This window comes from Dendrobium catenatum, unplaced genomic scaffold (assembly GCF_001605985.2).
Source record: "Dendrobium catenatum unplaced genomic scaffold, ASM160598v2 fragScaff_scaffold_264, whole genome shotgun sequence".
Taxonomy (NCBI): Eukaryota; Viridiplantae; Streptophyta; class Magnoliopsida; order Asparagales; family Orchidaceae; genus Dendrobium; species Dendrobium catenatum.
The window spans coordinates 973294-995179 of NW_021318726.1; the positions used below are offsets into that span (position 1 = coordinate 973294).

General features: G+C 36.2%; 1 protein-coding gene across 4 annotated transcripts in view; it reads right to left on the reverse strand.

Annotated features, from left to right (window-relative positions):
- LOC110115623 overlaps window positions 1-20697 on the reverse strand; it is a 21548-nt gene extending 851 nt beyond the window's left edge. Inside the window, exons 1-5 of one of the 4 annotated variants that reach the window (XM_020848905.2) lie at window positions 20236-20697; window positions 18257-18435; window positions 9272-9608; window positions 8951-9032; window positions 1921-2147 (exon numbers count right to left, since the gene is read on the reverse strand). In XM_020848905.2, coding sequence (XP_020704564.1) covers window positions 1936-2147; window positions 8951-9032; window positions 9272-9608; window positions 18257-18435; window positions 20236-20646 — 1221 coding nt within the window. In that variant the 5' untranslated portion in view covers window positions 20647-20697 and the 3' untranslated portion in view covers window positions 1921-1935. Of the gene's footprint in view, window positions 1-1920; window positions 2148-8950; window positions 9033-9271; window positions 9609-18256; window positions 18436-20235 lie in introns of those variants that run through there. The other 3 variants (XM_028693362.1, XM_020848907.2, XM_020848906.2) reach the window with 3 other exon arrangements.
- Between the last annotated feature and the right edge of the window lie 1189 nt (window positions 20698-21886).

The window sequence follows — 21886 nt, forward strand, 5'->3', positions numbered from 1 at the left end:
TTAGTCGCTGACTGAACCTTCCCCCCCCCCCCCCCCTTTTTGGATTTCCTAATTTGATTGGGTTAATTTAGGGATTAATTTGAATTTGAAATTATTCAAATTCATTCCTAATTTGGTTCATCTATTTTAGGAAAGTACTTAATTTAAATCAATTTGAATTTTAAATTCAAATTAGATTTATTTCATTACTTTCCTAACTCATTACACCAAATTATGAAGCCTTGAATACTCTCATTAAATCCCTTCCCCTCACCATGCCGCCGGCCCCCTTGGTGGTCCCCTCTCCTTTAATGTTTCATTAAGGGATTGGATTGCATGCTATTTGAATTTCAAATTCAAAATTCAAATTTGCATTAGGAGTTAAATGCCCCCACAATTTCCTCCCTTTAATTAAGGAATTATTCGCAGCTTTAAATCTGAAATTTAATTTCAGATTTAAGCCTCTCTCTCCTATCTAATTAATGCACCCAATTAAGCCTTCAATCAGCCCATTAATGCTCCCATAACCAGCCGGCCCTTTTCCCCTTTCTCTCCATATTAGTTTGTGACTTATTTGGCATGCTCTTTATGCCCTGAATTTACTCCCAGATTCCCCGCCACTGCTGGGCAGAGAATTCCCCATAACACTCAGCTAGTTTTCTTGCATCTAGAGAGCCAGAATCCTGAATTGTCATAGTCCAAGTTGCTGTCCAGATTTCTGGATAGATTTTGTGTGCCGTCCAGAATTTCCAATTGCCAAAATCAGCCTTCTGTCTTGGGAATTAAATCCTTTCTTTAATTTCCTTTGCTGGCTGAAAATCTTCAATGCTGTCCCGTACCTCTTGCTAGACAAATGCTTGAATTCCCCTTCCAATTTTCTTTGCTCCTAAGCATAGAAAACTGAAAGTTTTCTCAGAATTTTGGGCTCAGATTTTGGTTCCAAAATCTAAAACGTTTTCTGGATTTTGGAACCTCTCCCTAGCAAACATTTTCTTTTTTCGTTCTACATCAGTTTCTAGTTCAGCTTCAAACAACAATTTTACTCATCAGAATTTTCTTTCTCGGTAAAGATGTCAATTAAATATATGAAAAAAAATAACATGCAAAACAAATCTTCTAGGTTCCTGTCTAGAGCATTGTAACGCAAATAAAACTTGTCATTCTCCAGAATTAAAAGAGGCGACAACAAAAGAAGCAAAAAAATGTGATAAAAACTCAACCAAAAAAGCATAGCATACTTTTTTCTTTTTGGCATCAGATAGCACCCACACGACCAATCATATTTTGTTTAGGGTTTTATTGAATTTTGTTTATCCTTCACTTACATAAATCAAATAATAACAATAATTATCAAAAAATTACTATGACTGTTTTGAAATAATGATTTTTTAACTAATCTTATCACGTGTTTGCATCCATTTCATCACTATATGATGTCATTAATCGCTTCAATAGGTAGACCACCCCATTGTTCTGATTTCAGGCTATTTTAATGGTTTCTCCAAATTAAGGGCAAAAATGAAAGGATACTATGCCAAATATGAAGGGGTAATCAAACTTAGCAATAATTGATGCATAAGCAATATTAATAATAACTATTTATTATAACTTTATTAATACCTCAATATCGGTAAGCATTTGACTCTTGTAAGGCTCTAACCAGGGTGTCTCCAACAATAAGGAAAGGAGATGGCGGCAAAATAGGAAATCGTTTTCAATGACTCCAAAGTACTATGGACTGTGTGATAATATAATGAATCTCATCATCATCGACCACAATAATAATCTTTGTACTTAGTGTAAGATTATCAATATCAACACACTAGTGCAGCCTCCCGTGAAATAAGAAAAACACAAATATAGCATACAAAATTGGGAAAAAGAGTAAATATTAATGATGGCATACCTATTAATCAAATTCTATCATCCACTACTTGATGTGAAGATGACGTAGCTTTAGCATCTGTCATAAAAGGTACCCTTTCGTGCTCTGGTACAAGGGGTGACGTGAGATAGAGCATCATCTCTAATACAACTCACTGAGGATCTCCCTCCACTATATGGTGGAGAATGAGCTGGCTCTAATGGCTCCATAGAAGGGGTGACATGAGAAGACTCACTCACACCTCTTACGATGCAAAACCTTTTTAGCTCTAGCAGGCGATGCACTTCAGCCATTGATATAGAATAGCATTATAACATGGGAAAGCATAATAGAATTGGTTTTTTTTTTTCGTAAGGAAATTTGCGAATAAAATTAAGCATGAGATCATAAGAATACTTCAAATGAATTGATAGATTAGGTTTATGTTGCACAATCTATGCTGATGTTGGGTCATTCTATTACATCATTAAAGTTGAGATTACGAGAACTTAAGAGGTACAAAGTGTTATGGCACTTACCCTTTTAGTATTAATAAGATATATATGTTAACCTCTTCTTTAACACTCCAAGAACTTCCATTAAAAAACCCACTTATAGACACCAGGATCGTAAAGAACCAATCTAGGTCCAATCACTATGGCTCTAAGATTTCTCTAGCTGGTATATTATTCCCCTCTGAAGGCCCTCCACATAACCTCAAATTTGTAGGCGGGCTTCGCTCTCTCAATGAACTAAGAGAATATTCCAGATGATGGCCCAAAGATAAGCCTTATATCAGTTAGCTCAAAGCCTAGTTTAAACCCCATTTATCGGTCAATCTAAGCTTTAATTCTGACCTTCTGCCCCACTAAGGCAATCCAAGCACCCATTAGGCCTATCAAAAACCTAGTGAAACCTTCCTAGACTAATCATTCCTAACATAGGGATGACCAATTTCCAACCCTAGAAGTCAGTCGGAGTTAGGTGACACGTCATACACTCCTCTGCTCCCCTCCAGATGATAACTTCTTAGTTAATTAGTATGCTCAATCGATGTTATATTGATCTAAGTCCCTAAGAGATTATATTGCCAAGTTAACTGAGCCAACCAAGAAATTACTGTCTAAGAGCTGCTTGTTACAAAGCTGGTATTTATCGTGGGTCTTCAATACTTAACTTTTTAATATTCTATTGCAATGAAGCCCCAACAATGAAGGTTGAAGTGCTGAAGTTCAAATCCAAGTTCATTGACACCCACGAGTTTACCCTATGCTCCAATAGGTGAGAACTTTACTCCGGGTTGGAGCACGGAAGTAGCCATCTGATCAGCTGGAAAGGGCTGACTTGCATCATAAGGACTCCGGTGATCTATAGTAAGAGCTTTCAGAGATTTAGCAAGCCAAAATTGTCAACCAAATCAGCAAGAGTAGCCCAACTTGTGTAATGCTCTTGGTCTAAAGCAACCTTCCCTTCAAAAATTTGAGACAATTTAAGAAAACGAATATTTTTTTATAACTAGCACCACTTCAGCACCTGTCAACGAATCCTGACGACTCCAAATTTCGCCACCAATATAATGTAAGCAAAAAAATCAAGTACAATTAAATCTTGAAGGCATTGCTGAAAAAACTTTTTAATGAGGGGGCGATACCAAGGCCGCCTCTAGGAATAAATAATGTTGGCCCATCGACACAACAACAAGACTGAACAAAATGCCACCCCCAAAGCAAGGCAATAAGGCAAGTCTTGCATCATTGAACGCCTTAACGTGATCATTTGTTGTGCAGGCTCTAAAGTTGCTTAAAATCAAAGTCTACAATAACTCAACTCTTGTGGGGTAAACTTCACCAATGCTTCATTATTTACTTTATAGTTGTCGACCTACCCTCCTCATGGAATGCCTTAAACCGCATTGCCATTCGGGCGATGATAAATATTACTGAGGTGTGTATTCTCACTCTGGAGGATGGAAAATACATTGATAGTCGGAGGGAGGCCTTCATGGTTCTCTGGGCGGCGCCATCGGTATAAAATGACATCTTCAAGCAACCTTGCCTCAAAAATGTCAACAGCTTCTAGGTTGTTGTATCGATCTACAACCTCTATCTCATGTTCCTCACTATGATCAACATCTCATTGGTGTGGGGTAGGGATGCAACGTTGGACCCAATATGAAAACTCGACATGAAAAATGTGAGTTCAAGTCAACAACTGTAATATTCAAGTTCAGCAGTTCAAGTCATGTCATGTCAAGTTCTCATAAACTCGAAAATAATGATTTAATTATTTGATTTTTTAAATGAAAAAAAGTTTTAAATTACAATGTTTTTGTTATTTTCATTGAGATATGGTGCCCAAATCAATTGTTAGGAGTGTCAATTTGAGTTCATGGGTCAGATTCAATTTGACTCAAACTAAATACTCTTTACCCAAACCTAATTGATTTATTATATACAACATCATCAAGCCTTTATCCCATTACGTGGGGTCGGCTACATGAATCATTTTTCTCTATTGTGTCCTATTAAAAATCAAATTCTCATTTAGATCTAATAGAGAAAGATTATTTCTAATATTTTGTAACCAAGTCTTTTTAGGTCTGCCTCTACCTTTCTTAACATAAGTCAAATCTACTACCTCTACTTTCCTAACAGGATCATCGGAAGGCCATCGTTTTATGTGACCAAACCATCTAAGGCGACTCTCTCTAATCTTATCTTCTACTGGAGCTACTCCAACCTTTTCACGTATATGCTCATTTTGTATCCTATCTCTAAGGGTAAAGCCACTCATCTACCTCAGCATCCTCATCTTTGCCACACTTAACTTAGTATTATACTTCTCTTTTAATGGCCAACATTCGGCACCATAAAGCATTGCAGGCCTCACCACCAACTTATAGAATTTTCCCTAAGTTTGAGGGGTACTTTTTTATCACACAACAAGCCCGATGCATTCCTCCACTTCAACCATCCAACTTGAATTATACTGATAATATCCCCATCTATTTCACCATCACTCTGAACAAAACGTGTACTCTTATTAATGACTTGATCGCTCAAAGTCACAATCCCCTCACTAGGTCTATTACTACTAAAATTACACTCCATATATTTCGTTTTAGATCTACTCAAGCGAAAACCTTTAGACTCTAAGGTTGACCTCCATAATTCAAGTTTACCTTCAACTCCCTCTCTAGTCTTATCAACAAGAAGAATATCATCAGCAAAAACCATACACCAAGGTACATCCTCTTGCAAATGTCTAGTGAGAGCATCCATGACTAAAGCAAAGAGATATGGACTTAAGGCTGATCCTTGATGTAACCCAACTAAAATAGGGAAATACTTGGTCAAACCACCTTGTGTTTGAACACAAGTAATAGCTCCTGCATATATATCTTTAATGATTTGAATATAAGCATTATTAACTCATTTCTTTTCAAGAACTCTCCATAGCACTTCTCTTGAAACTTTATCATATGCTTTTTCTAAAATCAATAAATATCATATGTATATCCTCTTTATTTTCTCTATATTTCTCCATCAAACCTCTTAATAAATGTATGGATTTCATAGTAGACCTACTCGGCATGAATCTAAATTAATTTTGAGAAACATTAGTATCACGCCGCAACCTATGCTCCATAACTCGCTCTCATAGTTTTAAAATATGACACGTTAACTTAATTCCTCTATAATTCCCAGAATCTTGTGCAACACATTAAAAATAGGAATTAATATACTCATTCTCCACTCATCTGGCATCTTTTTAGTCTTCAAAACAGTATTAAAAAGTTTAGTAAGCCAAGAAAATTCCTTCATCTCCTAAGCATTTCCACACCTCTATTGGAATATCATTAAGTCCAACAGCTTTTCCACACTTTTTTTAAGCCTCTCTAACTTCGGTTTTACTAAAGAATAATTGACCCAAACCCAGCTCAACTCGAGAACCCTAACCCGATCCATCTAACTCATTTATTATATGAATCATGAAATTTTTTATATCAACGTGACACAATTAATCTAAAAATGACTAGTTTAAGCCAATTAACCCAACCGAAACCTACCTAACCCAAATATAAATAGTAATTGGGTCAATTGAATTATTTTGGGATTATTCAATTCAACCCAAACTCAAATTTTTTTACGCGTTTACAGTTCAGATCATGTAACCGAGGATGATGATCAAACCATCCAACATATCTCTTAAACCTTGATAATGTCTGAGTGATCCTAGAGGCCCCATTACCCCACTTTGTGAAGAGAATCTAAAGATAAATAGCAAGTTGGCCAAATTGAGTCAGATTTATCTCACGCTCAGGGGAGAGAATTCTAAAATAATGCAATCAAATATATCTTTGTACAAGGAAAAAAGTGACAACATCTTGTGCGCTGCATCAATCACACTTGACATGCAATTCAAAGTGAAGGTACCCTTAGATGGACAAGTTGGTATTGGTAATGATAATTTTTCACCAAGAGAGAGGCCCTACTTTAAACCTCATTTGATAAAATTTGTGATCAAATGACTTATATGCCATGTATGTAGGAACCAAAACTGTTTGGGCAGCTTACACAATAATCGATTGAAGTCAATAAGTACAACATCAAGAACATCCCCCAGTCGACCATCAAAAGCTCAAATCTCAGTGGGTTTTGCTGTTGAATTCACTTAGAAGGAAAAACCCAAGACATGCCCAAGGAGATAAAGGGACCTTGGATATTTTCTAATGACAACTTCTAGAAGAATAAAAGCAGAATTGACATTGTACCTTCAAGCACGCAAGGAGTAACTACAATGACAAGTTAGGATTCGATGCAACCAATAATCAAACGAATACAAATATGAAATATGTACTTGTTAGATTGTGGCTAGCAAACCCAAATTAGAGTGACGATGTTAGAGCTTATTTTTAACATAGTACTTGGAAAAAGTCCTATAGCTAAAATCGTCTGATTTGACTCGCTAGAAATAAAGCACTTTCACCTCAAAGAAAATTAATTAGCAAATTTATTAGTAAAATACATGAAATATCACACCACCTCAATAAAAAGCTAATTGTCTAATCTATAGAGGATCCAAACGCTGTGCAAGTGGATGAAGACCCAAGTTGGATGGATGTGATAAAGCTTTATCTAACCAACAACACAATTAACAGAGCACGATAATGATCAATTGATCAAATACAGAGTTTACATAATTTATATCTAATGGCATACTTTCAGAAAGTGTCATCAAAATTTAACTTTGTTGCTTGACATAAATTCAAAGGAGTGTAGAAGCTATTCTATCGTACAAGTAATTGCAAATAAAGTGTCGCAACAAGGATTACTCTAGGAAGAAATCCAAGAATGAAGGAAATGCTTGAATTCATAGGAAGGAGCGGGGAGTGTCAAGCTCATTCCAAGCTTCTACACTAATTTATTAAGCAATTCCAGCCAATCACCAATCTTTGAGCATTCGCCATGTGAGGAATAGATTTTTTATCTTCTTCCGGACAATAATAGTCAGCAGAAGTTCCAGTTGATATTGATCAACAACTTCAAAAAATGAGTAAGAGTGAAAGCCTCAACCAAAGCAACCATTAGAGCAGTGATCAAGTTCCTCTAGTAGGATATTTTCACGAGATTTTGGTTATCGCTTGAAATTGATCGAATTATCTTAAGAATATGGGGTGGAAAAAAGAACTTTTAGTTGACTACCCTTTAGGCCAATGGGTAACCGAAGTTGCAAACAAAAAATTAACAACATATTGAAGAGGGCATTAGCCATTGAAGTGGCTGGAAAAAAGAACTTTTAGTTGACACCACTAACACCGAGCAAGCCGAATCTACAAACAAAACAATTATCACAATGTTTAGCCAAGAGTTATGACAGTCATTAAACTTTACAACAAATATGATTGAACCTACAGTTTAATGAACCGAATTGAACAAAATCCCAACTAGTTCATATCTAGCTAATTTATACACCAAATGGCCATGCAAAATATCAAACCCAATATGACCAACAAATTATACATAAGTTGGGACTAACACACCATTTCTTAGAAAAAAAATGCACGAGAGGAACTGACACAAGGCACCAGTGGGAGACATTAAAAAACATAACTACATTCCCATGTAAATAGAGAATGAAACATTTGCGACAAGCAAGATAAGGCTAAAACCACGCACATTTGTTTGCAGTAAAAATAAATAATATAGAATTACTGTACAATCGCTAGAAAAGCATTAGCTAGTTATCAAGCTATTTCCACAACATTCTGTCTCTCAACTCTTGGTCAACCAAACAGGAGAAATCATGATCATACACTTCCACAACACAATAATTTCCATGAAAGGTCACAACATTTCAATCTTCCACAGCCCAAGCTAACCCTAAGAACTCTTCAAAATTCAGCAAATATCCCGATAATTCTAACCCTAAACAATCACATCTATTTAAAGCATATAAATATGATCTAAATTACTAAACATACCCAACATAAATCAAAACCTGCCTAAACCGCCCCCTGCTCTTCAAGTAATGGGTCTCACAAGGGGGACCGGCGACTGGCTTGGCCGTCTAGAGTAAACCAGCCCTAGGGATGGTTCAGCCAGCCCTCCTTGGGCCGGTTCCGGTCTAACATATTACATAAGCTACTATTAATCTCTTAACCTTGCTCACCATTATCATCTATAATAAAGGCTATCAGATGATCAACATCAACATCAAGCCTTTATCCCACTTATAATAAAGGCTCTCAGACGATCATACAAAACAATTCAAGACTTCCTCATGCTCAATTTCTTCCTACTTTAGTGAGAGGATTCTCATTTAACTTCACCTACTAACATTTGTTGTTTTGAGGTTCCTCAAATACAGGAATCTAGAAATGAGATGGTATGGAAACTAATGATTGTTCTAATCCCTGCAGCATTTATATAATTATATTCACTACCTCATGCGCAAGATTAGAATCATTCAAGTTCAACATCTAATCAAGCTCCTATTCCAGCACATCCACGTGATATGTAGAAGATCAAATTATTGCACGACTGACTGATTTTCACATAGAACAGAAATCATGCAATATACTAGTGTAAGAAGAGAGAATTTTACCGTCATTAGTCTCTGCAGCAATTTGCTCAAGATCCAGATCCACATAACTCTCTTTGCCAAATAATGTAAAGCCCACGGTGGCCTGCACGAAGATGTCACCTTAGAATGACTAAGACGTCTTATAAATTCAATGTGAAAGGTGAAATATGACTAAGATGTCTTCTAAATTCAATGCGAAAGGTGAAATATAAACTTCATGTTTGTGAAAACCTTTTCCTGAACTCCTTAAAACATATTATTGTTACTAAAATAAATAAAATAAACATTTTTAGAAGTAATAGTTGATCAAGATACTAACTGTTGCGTTTTCTCAAGTATTACCTTTTTATTAGTATAATCTAGATGCCAAAGACGACCTGTGAACTCTACAAATGGCCCAGAAAGAATGCGAACAGTTGCACCTGGAACAAGGAATTTAATATCCCCTACAGCCAATGGGGCATCTCCAGAATGCACCAAGTCTTTCCCCAACTGTCCTTTGGTATTAGTAACCTTCTTGGACAGGGAAATTCTGGAATAAACATCAAAATTTAAGTTCTGATCCTGATATTTTGTTTCAAATGCTTGGTCAAATTTTTGTTGTTCCTCTTTAGCTTGTTGGAAGATATTTTCCATCTCCTCTGCTGCAACAGGTTTTGGTTTGTTGATCTGCCGCTTGCTGATAAGGTGCAAAGTCAACCACAAAAATATTGATAAGGGATAAATTGTTACAAACCATTGTAAGCAAGGACATTAAAGAAGAAATGAAACACTACATGCATCTCATAGAATGCTTTTGCTACAATCTGAAGATTATGAACAACCACTGGCCAGACTTACCATCAATGTATAACTTGTAGGATGATTAATACCATCAATGATAGGTTAGCTTGGCACATGCTGCTTAAAATTTTTTTGAAAATAATGTTCACCAAAAGACATTGTTTAAAAAATATCATTTTAATGCGTCGTACACAACAAGATGGTGTGAATAATTTTAGGGGTAAGTTAGACTTAATATGTCATGTACAACGGATAAAGAAGCTTGGTTATGCAGTTTTGAAGTGCAAATCTTTCTTTTCAATTAAAACTAACTAATATTATGATTAACTGCTAGTTGAAAATTCACGAAAGGATGCAAAGTCAATGAAAATTGTATTCTTTTGAATTTATGAAATAAAGGGTGACAAACTAAGAAAAGAACACATAAAGTGATGAAAGAACAATGATAATACCAGCGTTTTAAAATCACTAAATATAATGCAATGCATAAGATTTCTTTTCTTTTCTTTTTTCAATGCACAAAGCGCAAAGCAAATGGGTGCTTTTATTAAATAAAATACTCATGGGTTGTATATCATATACACATATATTATGTGCATACATTAGTTATTTAATTATTCAAATTTAAACCATATCAGGAAATAATACTTTAGCAAAATAATGAAGCAAAGTAAGAAAACTACAAAATTAAGAATACACTTAATGAGATTAAATGAAGTCCGAGATACGGTGGCATTGTGAAGCGAGAGATAACATGAAGATGAAGCATTGAAAAGCATTATTGAGAAGAAGCTGGCGACCAAGAAGCTACAAGTACAAACAGTAAGAACTAGTGAAAAGTGTATAAGAGCTAGTGAGGGAGTGAGCATAAATTGAAGAACCACTAAAAAGCAACAAACTAAAGTGAAAGACAACAGAGATCTAATGAACAATGACTCAATGATCATGAGAAACAACAAAGAAAAGAAAATGATCGTGTCTAATTATTGTGATAGATGTTGAACCAAATCACTAAATCAGGATTTTGTTCTGAGCATAAATTGAGCGCAAAGCGCTAAGATGTGTTGCAGCAAAACCTCTGTTTAAAATTGCACAATAAGAGGCGCGCCTCTGCGCAATTCTGTCCAAAAGCGCCTCAAGGCACACGCAATTTGGACACTGATTGAGGCGTACACCTCATCGTTGGGTCGATTGACCGTGCGTTGGGGTGCTGTTTTGATGCTGCATTGGTGACTGTGCGTCTCATTATTTATTTTGCAGTCGTACTTTGCTTTGCTTGTTTTTTATTTTTCATATATTAGGTAGGATCTAAAGCTCTCAAATGCTATTATTTAGCGAGCTTCTAATCCTCTAAGGACTTGTACTATTATCATTATTAACGCATAGGCCCAGCTGTGACTTTTATTAAAAAAAAAAACTATTATTAATGTAAAAGGGCCATTCTTTTAATTATTGGTGATATGTTTAGCATTATTATTTAAGTTGCTATCGATCTGAACACAATCAAAGAATATCAAGCTCATAATGAACTTGTTAAGTAACTTGCAAAATTCGAGCTAATTAACAAGTTAAATCATAAGAATAAATTGTTTTAATAAAATCATCATTTGCGTCTACTATATTTATAATTACCATCATAAATGCCCTCAATTTTACCTCATAAATGACAATTTATACTAAAACATGTCTCACCCTTATTGACCCCTTCACAAATTTCTGATTTTTTTTAAAAATAGGGTTGGACAAATATGCACATGCCATGCACTTTTTCACAATAATTATGTATCACATAAAAGTTATTAATTACTCCTAAATATAAAAGTATTTCTAATATAAAAATGCGGCTAGTAAAAAATACTATAGAATAACATGCCAAATGGCATGCTTTGCTTTATTTCTTCTTGCCGGCTGCTCGTATGGGCCCAACCACTCCAATCTAACAAACCGGGATTGGCAAGCTTCCTGTTCCCCGGGACAAAAGCAGGCCGCACGCGATCCACCCGACGCCGACGTTGTGTTGAGGGAGAGGAAAAGGGAGAGAAAGGAGCGATAGCGAGAAAGAGAAAGCAGGCATGTCCTTCTCCTTCTTCAAGCCCTCGCGAGGGCGATCGAGCCCGGCTGAGCTTGTGAAGGCGATGAGGGATAGTATCCTCGCCCTTGATACGAAGACTGCTGCCAAGGTTAACGCCCTTACCAATTTATAAAGTCATCGTCTTTACAGGCTCTTTGCGCATTGTTTAATAAATAATATGACGATCCCGGGCTCTTTTCTTTTGTGGAGATCTTCCCCTTACTAGAATTTGTGCGTTACTGTGAAATGGACTTCCACTTGGTTGAGAAGTAGTGAAAGGGGTTCATGGTTGCTGTAAAATTTATAATTTTTGATGACGTTCTGTTTGGAACGTATGGAACCGCATTGATATTACTTGTTTGATTTTCGTGTTTCTTATTTCCTGGCAATGATCCTATGTTCATATTTTAAATTTTTTGTTTTTCTGGCTAGTTGATCTCCTAGATAGTTAAAGCTGTTTCGTGATTTTCTTTTGGATTATAAATTGGAAATCAGCAGTATTGTGGGTTTGAGCGGCAGAAACAAACTATATTGGGCCTTCCAAAAATGAAAAAAAAAGAGAGAAGAAAAACTCATGCTTTAGGGGTAGCTTGTTAGGTTGGAATTTTGTTTTGAACTTTTAGGATTGTTCTGTGCAAGATAAGATTAAGTCAGTGAAGATTGGTATTTCTTATTAAGATATGGTGATATTGAAATTAGGATTAGAACATTCCTATTTGATATGCATAAGACTTAACCTAACTATTGGTGGTATCAACGAGTTAGTTCAACTCATTTGTCAATCATCAAATGTGGGACTATTTCCTTTTTGGTTTACTCTCTTTTGCGTTCAAACACAACTTATCTTCAAGTATTATTTTCATTGATTCTTGTCATCATTTTCTTTAAGCAGATGCTATGTATATTATGTGAAACCAAGAGGAAGCTCCATGGATTGTTATTTGTATTCTTTTGAACCTTACTCGGACATGGATTGTGCCATCCCTAGAGTTTCACAATGGATAATAGGAATCTTACTTGGCCATTGATTGTGCCATCCTTAATGATTTCCATGGTTAAATGGATTGTGTAGCAAATCATTGGCTTTTACACCATGAAGATTAAATATCATTCCTACAAAAAAGTAGTCAAACAATGGTTGGGGCTGTCCTATTGATGAGGACATCAGATTTCGACACGTGTACCATCGCCGGAGACACAGATCGACGGCTACGATCCAAAGTCTCTATTTTTGATTTATTTGCATTTCCTAGTTTACCCCTGAGGGCATTGAGTCGCTTATTTAGCCCTGAGGGCATTTATGTCATTTCAGTTGTGTTTTATTTTGGCCTACTTATATGAGGCCTCCTGCATTGTAATAGTTTAGTTTTTGATGAATGAAAAAATAGCTCATATGTTCTCTTTGTGAGTTCATGAAACCTCCAAGATCTCTTTGTGAGTTCTAGAAGAGGAGATCGTTGTAGATCTCTTTGTGAGTTCTACCGGTGGTGTGGTGCAAGGTTAGTAAATCCGGCAATTTCTATTTCTCCCGGAACCCAATTCTCTCTTCCCCCACCCAACCGACCCCTCTTCCTCCCAATTTCTCCTTGCCGTCGTCCTTACTGGGCCGGCCAGACTGCCGGCCCCTGGCAGTCACTTCCCGCCGGACTCCATCCCCTGCCCCTAGCCCAGCTCCTTGTTTTAGCTGCCGGCCCCCACTTCCCCCTCTGATTTTCAAATTTGAAATTCAAATTTGTTTCATGAGGCCTTGAATGCTTTCCTAAAATAGCTCCTTGATTTAAGGCTTCAATATTAATTAGATTTAAATTTGAATAACCAATTCAAATTATTTCTAATTGCTAGCCTCAAATTTTTGGAAACTTTCCCTCTTACAAAAATCTGAAAATTAATTCAGATTTTATTAAATATTTGATTAGTAATATGGGCCCCACTTACTTATGATTTCTAAATCCTTTCCCCTCTCTATGTGGCCGGCCCTTCAATGGGCTTAATCTCTCTCATATTTTATTAATTGCTCCACAATTAAACTCCTTGATTCATTTAAAACCGCCAGCCCCATTATGGGATTAATTTGAATTCTCAAATTAATTTCCCTCCCACCTCATCTAATGGAAATTCAAATTCAGATTTCTCATTAGTCTCTCTACTCTCCACCTAATCCACCCGTCCGCTCCCCTCTTCCTCACCACCCGAGCCCTTGCCCCCACCCGTCCCCCTTGGCTCCACCTCCCCTATGTGGCCTTTCTCCCTCCTTACACCACCTCAACGCCACGATCTCCATGATGCATGGCGGATCCCGAAATTGATAGCGGATTGGTACTCAACGTCTACGAAGACATCCACATCACTCGTTCCCCATTCTTTGACGTCGAGTTTGGCTCCGACGACATTGTTGAAGATTATTTGAAACGCATCCTTCCCACTCTCGTGGACGGCATAGACAATCAATTCCAGGACTACGATTGGACCATCAACGGCCATCCACCCGCTTCTCCAACTCCCATTTCCTCCCCGACGACGAGTCCTCTCGGCATCACCTGTGTACTAGTGGTAACGCTAAGTTTGCTTACAATCATCTTCCGTTAGCCCCCACTTTCAAGAGTGATTGAAGGACCTCCAGGTAAAGGATATATATGTTAAACGCGTAGCTTTGTTAAAATAAGCTTTTAGCCTCACCTGTATTTTTTGGTTATTAAGTTTGCAAGTTCTCGTCATCCCAATTGTAATCAATTATTGTTGCTTTGTCTCTCATGCTATTTTCTGAAACTCTACTTGAGTAAACGTGTTTTTATTGGAAGTACGCAAAGTTCAAAATATTTATTAATTCTTAAGTGCAATCCTGGCTGTCATTTTAGATTCACATCATTTCGCATATAGTTTCACATCAATATTCCTCCACTCAAAAAAAGTATAGGTGTTATCATCCTATCACAAAAAAAAATTTTAAGAAAATCTCATATTTAATAAGAAGCAAAGCTTTTCAATCAAACTCATCATTACGGAAGAGCTCTCAACTAGAAGATAAATTTAATAAAATATATATCTTTGATCGTGATATTCCTACAACACAATTTAAAAAAAAAAAAAAAAAACATACATTATACTCCTTCAAGTCTATACAAGAAGGAATAAGCCTAACCAAAGCCTCTAATAATCTCAAGGTTTGAAAACATTATCAGGTAAAATGATCAACCCATTACTATGTATCCCATCTCACTGTACACATCTTTTCAAAAAATTTCCCCGACCAATAAAGCCTTCAATACAAATACCAACCCTAAATCCATTAAAATATCATAAACTTTATTTGAGACGCTTAAAAATGAGTATTCTAAGGATGTCATGAGAGAAAAGAAGAATGCTCTAAAAAAATCACACTTGAGAAATCATTTTACCACCAAAAGGGCAGAAAATGGTATGATGCAAATGAATTATTTTTTGTAAAATATAGAGCATATGGAGCCTAAAACAAAATAAAGATTGAAACCCAAAGATTTACTCAATATTATGAAATTGACTACCAAGAAACTTTTCCTTATGCTGCAAAAATGAATAAAATCCACATTTCAATTTCTCTGGCAGTCAATCATGAATAAACCATGCAATAGTATGATATAATACTTTCTTACATGGGAATGTTAAAGAAAAAATTTCTATAAATCCACCGCTAGGATTTAATAGTTCTTTCACAAAGAACAAAGTGTGCAAATTTATAAATATAAAAAAAGCTATGTATGGCCATAAAAAATCTCTGAGAGCATGATTTTCATAAAAAACTATGAATGAAGCTAGATACAAAATAAAGCCAAGGAGATCACATCCTCTTCATAAAACACTCCATTGATGGTATCTCAAATCTCATCATCTATACTGACAATATAATTGCCATGAGTAATGATAATAGAAAGGAGCCTCTAAAAAAATGCTAAAATTTTTGATATTAAATAGTATGGCAAACTCAAATACTTTTTTAGAAATAAAAGTTGCTCTGATTGCAAACTTTACAAAATTAAACTAATCCAAATCAAAAATTGGAAGCAAATGAAGATGGAAAAAAGATGGGAAAATATTAAGATTAGTTAAAAATAATCTATTTATGTCACACTTATCCATACATTATATTTGCAGTGAGTCACATCAATTAATTCATACACAAACTAAAAAAGTCTCGCCATCAAGCTGCTTATTAAATCCTAAGATATCTTATAAAACAAGTCCTAGTAAGGAAATACTTTATAAAATATAATATGCTTTAGAAATCGAAGTATATACTATTACAGCCTATGCACAATCACCGGTGGGTAGAAGCTTCACAACTTGATATCATACATGTTTGAGAAGAAATCTCATAACATGGAGTAAGAATCTACCATTGGGTCTGAAATTAGAGTCATTGCTCAAGAAATCTACGAGCTTTCAAGGATCAAAGTTATTCTGGAAGATATATTATGACAATAAATCTACAATAAGCATTACTCATAATTCAATCCAACATTATCGTAACAAGCAATGGAGGGAGATGGAAGTTTCATAAAAAAGCATAGAAAGTAGGTGGATCTGCACACCATAGGTGCCAACAAGAAATCAACTTGTAGACAATGTCAGCAAAAAACTCTGAAATCCCAGGTCCATAAAAAGCTTGTAAGAAAACATTGAGTGATGTATTTATAACGTTTAGTTTGAGGGGCAATGTTGAAAAATTATAGGACACACAAGTCGATTAATCTTGATAGGGATCCTTGAGCACATGAATAAAGAGGTTTAATCATTGAGATCATCCTTATGGCCCTTAGATTACAATCTTTGCGTCTCCTCTTAATATTTTAGATTTCAGCCCCTCTTGAGGGGTTTTTTCCTTTTTAGTAAATAGGTTTGATTTATTGTTACCATAAGCCGGTTAGAGAAATCTATAAATATATTCCTAGTTTTTCTAGAATTAAGCAATAAAATTCATAATATTTTTTTCTAGTTTTCTATATTTCTACAAGTTTATAATGAAGAGGTAATTTTTAAAAAAAATGTAAAGTATACTTCCTTTCACTGGGAGGGATTGCTATAGTGTATTTAATTTCTCTTTGGATGAGTGACAGCCTTTATTTGTCTTTTGCTCTTGAAAAACAAAAGAGATGAAATTGAAGGCACGTTCTTTAAATTGAGTGAGAAATTTTGTATATTACAAAATGTTCTACTCAATACACTCCCTCCACCTACATGGAAAAATAAGAAATATTCATTTCTAGCTAGCATCGCAATAAATTTATATTTCGAAATATTTAGATGATGGATAAAAATGTTAACAAGCAGACGAGGACAGTAAGATCTATTTAACAACATAATAATGATGGATAAATATTGGGGGTGATAAACTTAATGTTTGTCAATAGCTCATGTTAAGCTCATTTGTTAACTGACAAGTCAAACATAAACATAATATTTAAGCTTGATTTTTTAACGAACTTAACACAAACAAAACTTCATTCGTTCGTGCTCATCTTGTTAACATTGAAATTTAAGTTTTTTTACATTAAATATGTATATATTTTTTGGTGAAATTCATGCAAAATTAAACTATTATGTGATTAAAATAATATAAAATTTTGTGGTCCGCATTCAACTATAACAGCTCACAAATAAATTATGTTGCCCAAATTACTTCCTATTTCCCTCCTTAATGGCGGATGCTAATTAAGAAATCAAGAACATGATGTTAGAATTTCCCAGTCAAGAAAATCTTTTCATTCACACAACTAATTGGCATCCATGTCAATAACTCCCTATCCTCCAATCGCAACACCACTATCTTAAATGGCTCCACATTCATCCATCTCGTTCAACCACCCATTATTTGAAACCCCCTACTTAAAATACTATTCTTGCTTATAGCTCCACCATCTTTCACTTCGTCTCATTCAACTTCCATTATCTACCTCCATCTCTCATGTGACCTCCTAAGGTGGCAAAAGCTACATGAAAACTCACCATGTTGCTGCACTCTAAAACATGGAGTTGCGAGCAGTATACATGTCTACATGTTGATTATGCATGAACTTATGCATACGTGAGTGTATGTCTAGACATATATGTATGTACGCACGAATTAATTTATATTTATATGAAGCAGCCAAGTATGTTCACACAGGATATTTTTGAGGTGGACAAATTTTCTCCAAAGAAATTAAGACTCAATTGTTTAGCATCAATCAAATAATTAGTATATTTAATTCTAAAATGTTGAATTAAGATTTGCACAAAATATAATTAGCATATCATATAGAACTCAATAGAAATGAATGGGATAAAGCTAATGACGATGATGATCTTGAATTCTGCAAAAAATTCCAGCAACTAAAGCAAGGCAATATAAGCAATTATAACTGCACTAAAGGACACAAAACTTTATACAGCACGCTATAACCACAGAAATTCAATCTGAATGCAGAGAAAGCATTGGGCTAAAGATTAATTCCACCTACGTATTTCCAACTTTAGATCCAAGAAAGCCCCCTACACCATCACATTCCCTGATGTAGTCATGAACCTCCTTGTTTAATACACATTCAAGGAAGACACAACCTGGAAAAAGAGGGTTTGTTTTTTCAGAGTAAGAGCCATTCTTTAACTTCTTTTTCTCACGAACAGCAGGAAAATAAACCTGAGGGCAGATACTGATGAAAAAATCAGGCGATGTCAATAATCTGATAGAAAGCATGCCACAACATTTAATGGAATAGACACAACAAGAGAAACCAAATCCCCTAGTTAAATGCTTCATAAAAGAGAAGGTGCAGCTGAATTTGCTACTTGCTAGTAAACAGTAAAATAACTTGATATTGAAAAAACTTTTCTTGAATTATATCAACTTGCTTTATCAGAATGCTGCACATATATGAAATGTGGAGAAGAATTCAAATAGCCACCCCCAAATGGTCAGCCTAACAAAATGAAGCAAGATTCTTAGTAGTGTTCTGCAAAAAATAAAAATATTCTAGTGATCCTCTTCGATTTGTTCGAGTAGTTGAAACGTTAAAAAACAAAGAAAGTTTTGACTTGCCATTCTGAAATTCATATTTTGTAACTTCAATTGTCGAAGCCCCAACCAAAACTTTCAAATCATGACAAAACCACCCCTATTATTGCTCATTAGAAATTAACCAAATGCCACTAGTTTAAGGAATCGGGCAACGTGAAAATTCATTTATCAAAAAGCATTTAATGGCTCCATTTCTACTAAGGATTCATTTGGTTGCTTATGGTTCCACTCATTTGGTGTGTGAAAATGGGATTATCATTCACCGGAAACTTTGACTGTATTTTAAAAGTTTATATGAATGAAGTTTTCTAGATGGGTTCAAATAATCCTCATTTTAGATCCTGTCTTAACTCATTCTATGTTGATATGCCTATATGCCTGTGATAAAATATAGTAAATTTATATGGCATAAAAAATACTCCTTGAGATATACTGTTTTCACTTGGCTAGTTGGCTTGCCTTGGTTGGGGGCTGAAAACAGGTGATGTTTTAATAATTTGAAATAGTTTAGTTAAATAGAGTTTTCGCTTCTCGGATCCTGAAAGTATTAGGCACTTACTTTTTGTATGTGATTACACCTTCACCATCTTAAGGAGCAATCTACCTTATTCCGACTCTTTTTTAGTTTAGACAGAACTTGCAACTACCTTTTGAATTCATTGAGGAATTCCCGGTGACATCCAGTTCTGTTTAAAATGATTTGTTTCTCTCATGTTGTGTTATATTATATGTAGAGAGAAATAAATAATAGGAGATTTGAAAGCAAAATTCAATGCCAAACTGCTACCTTGCATCTTATTAAAAAGGCCATCAATGCAAAGGTTGCGAGTTAGGGAAATGTGGATGAAATCAAAGAAATTTTCTGTGAATGGGGGCGGCAAGGTGCTACTAGACTGTGCTGAATGGGTTTCATACCTATCCGGATCTACAAGCTTGCACCCAGTGAAAGGCGCCTCTAGGCAACCAGGGGTTCTTGCAGCCATCAGCTCCTCTATAGCTGAGAAATGGGTATCTTTTAACCTTTCTGTGTCCAGTATTTGAATTTTCAAAACGTTTTCTTGAGTTCTCTTGATGATTTTGATGTTATATGTCGAGCATTGCTAATTTCTGTGCAGCCCTAGTGATATCTTCTAATTCTTTTTTAATTGCATTTTAGGTTTTTGTAGTTGTAAGTATGCGTCATAGTTAATCAATTAAGCTATCCTCTCAAATTTTCCCAAAAAAAAAAAGTTTATAATTAAAATTAACTTCTCACTAAGTTCAACCAAATGATGAAATCCAGAACATTCACAATTAGTTAAAACATGTTTTCAGACTTCAAGCAACAACCAGAAAAACAAATCAAGAGCATTGCATCTGCAAAAAATTGAAAATAAAAAATAAAAAAGATTAAAAAAACAAAACAAAAGGAAAATAAGAGACCTTGAACTCCATTTCCGGGAAACCTCTGGCTAGGACTCGTGCGAGGCGGTCAGCGGTCTCCTGGCCATTAACCCGGGCAACCCGGACCGTCCACCACCGTGGTCCGAGCTTAGCCAGGTTGTCAAGATTGAGCTTCTCCTTCCAGGAGGAGTACTCCTTCTTCTGCCGCCGCGCGAGGCGCTCCTCCACTTCCTCCCTCCAGCCACCGCTAACCGTGGCATTCCGCTCTCGCCTCTCGTTCCTCAACTGCCGCCTCTCCCTCGCACTGAGATCACCGTCCACGGGGGCCTTCAACGATTCCGGGGAGGTTGAGGTAGAGGAAGAACAGCAGATGGAGATGCGAAGAGAGCGGGAACGTTGAGGGAGATATGGTGGGTTTTGGATCGAGAGGAGGGAAAGCCCTTGAAGCATCTTCAACTAGTTCCCGCTGGCAGCAATTGAGGAGTGAGAGCTCTTTATCCGATTGCGATAATGGGCTGAAACTGGTATGAAGTCCATTGGGCCGCCATTTACTCTCTCTCTCTCTCTCTCTCTCTCTCTCTCTCTCTCTCTCTCTATATATATATATATATATATATATATAACTTTTTTGCATATTTATAAAAGTAGCATCAATATTAATTTTATTACTTTTTAAGTGACATGTATGAGAAAGACTTCATGTGTTCTAGAGGAACAATTATTACGTCCTCTGACCTGATGTAGAGCTACGTTCGGCCGCCAATAACATGTCTCCACATGCTCTTACTCTTTACCTCGCGGCCGACGACTTGACCCGTAGCGGAACCCGGGAATGCTTTGTTCGCGATTTTCTCGGTATTGCTCGGTATTTGCTCGGTATTTGCTAGGTATTGCTTTGCAAAAATGAGAAATACCGCTATGTGAAGACAAATACCATGCAAATATCGAGTTGTACCTAGTTTTTCTACAACTCGGTACAACTTGGTATTTGCTCAGGATTTGCTCGGTATTGCTAGAGATTTGTTCGGTTTTGCTAGGTATTTGCTCGGTATTGCTAGAAAAAACTCAGTACAACTCGGTACAACTCAGGATTTGCTCGGTATTGCTAGGGATTTGCTCGGTATTGCTAGAAAAAACTAGGTACAACTCGGTATTTTCTCGGTATTACTAGGTATTTGAAATATATCCAAAAGGTGATGGGATGTTGTTCGGCTCGTCAAGGATTTAAAAAAACGCACGTGCGAGAACCCAAAAAACAGCATGTCGGGTCGGCGTCTTTTCTTCATGCTACGTGGCGCTAAAACATTGGTGGCCGAACGTAGAGGAGCGTACGTTCACTGGACCGAATAAAAGTTCGTTCTAGAGTGGGTCTCATGAGAAGTCTCTTTACATGTTTGTGAAACTTATTTTTCCCCCTCAGGCTCCGCGGTGCTGGGTTTGGCAACACCACGACGAGATTCTCGGGAAAATCTTCATTTAATTTGAAGCACTAGTACGTGGACGGTGCAACAATACAATGGGTTTTATGAGAGTGTTGTGGTCAGCGTCACTTGGTGTCGCAACGTCAAAACAAATTTGATTATTTTAAAATATCCCCAACTACTATTCATTCAATTCATTTCATTTGAGGTAGTCGGCTTATAGAGGGACAAGGAGAGATCCTAGAGAGAGAAAGTTTGATTTGAATCGT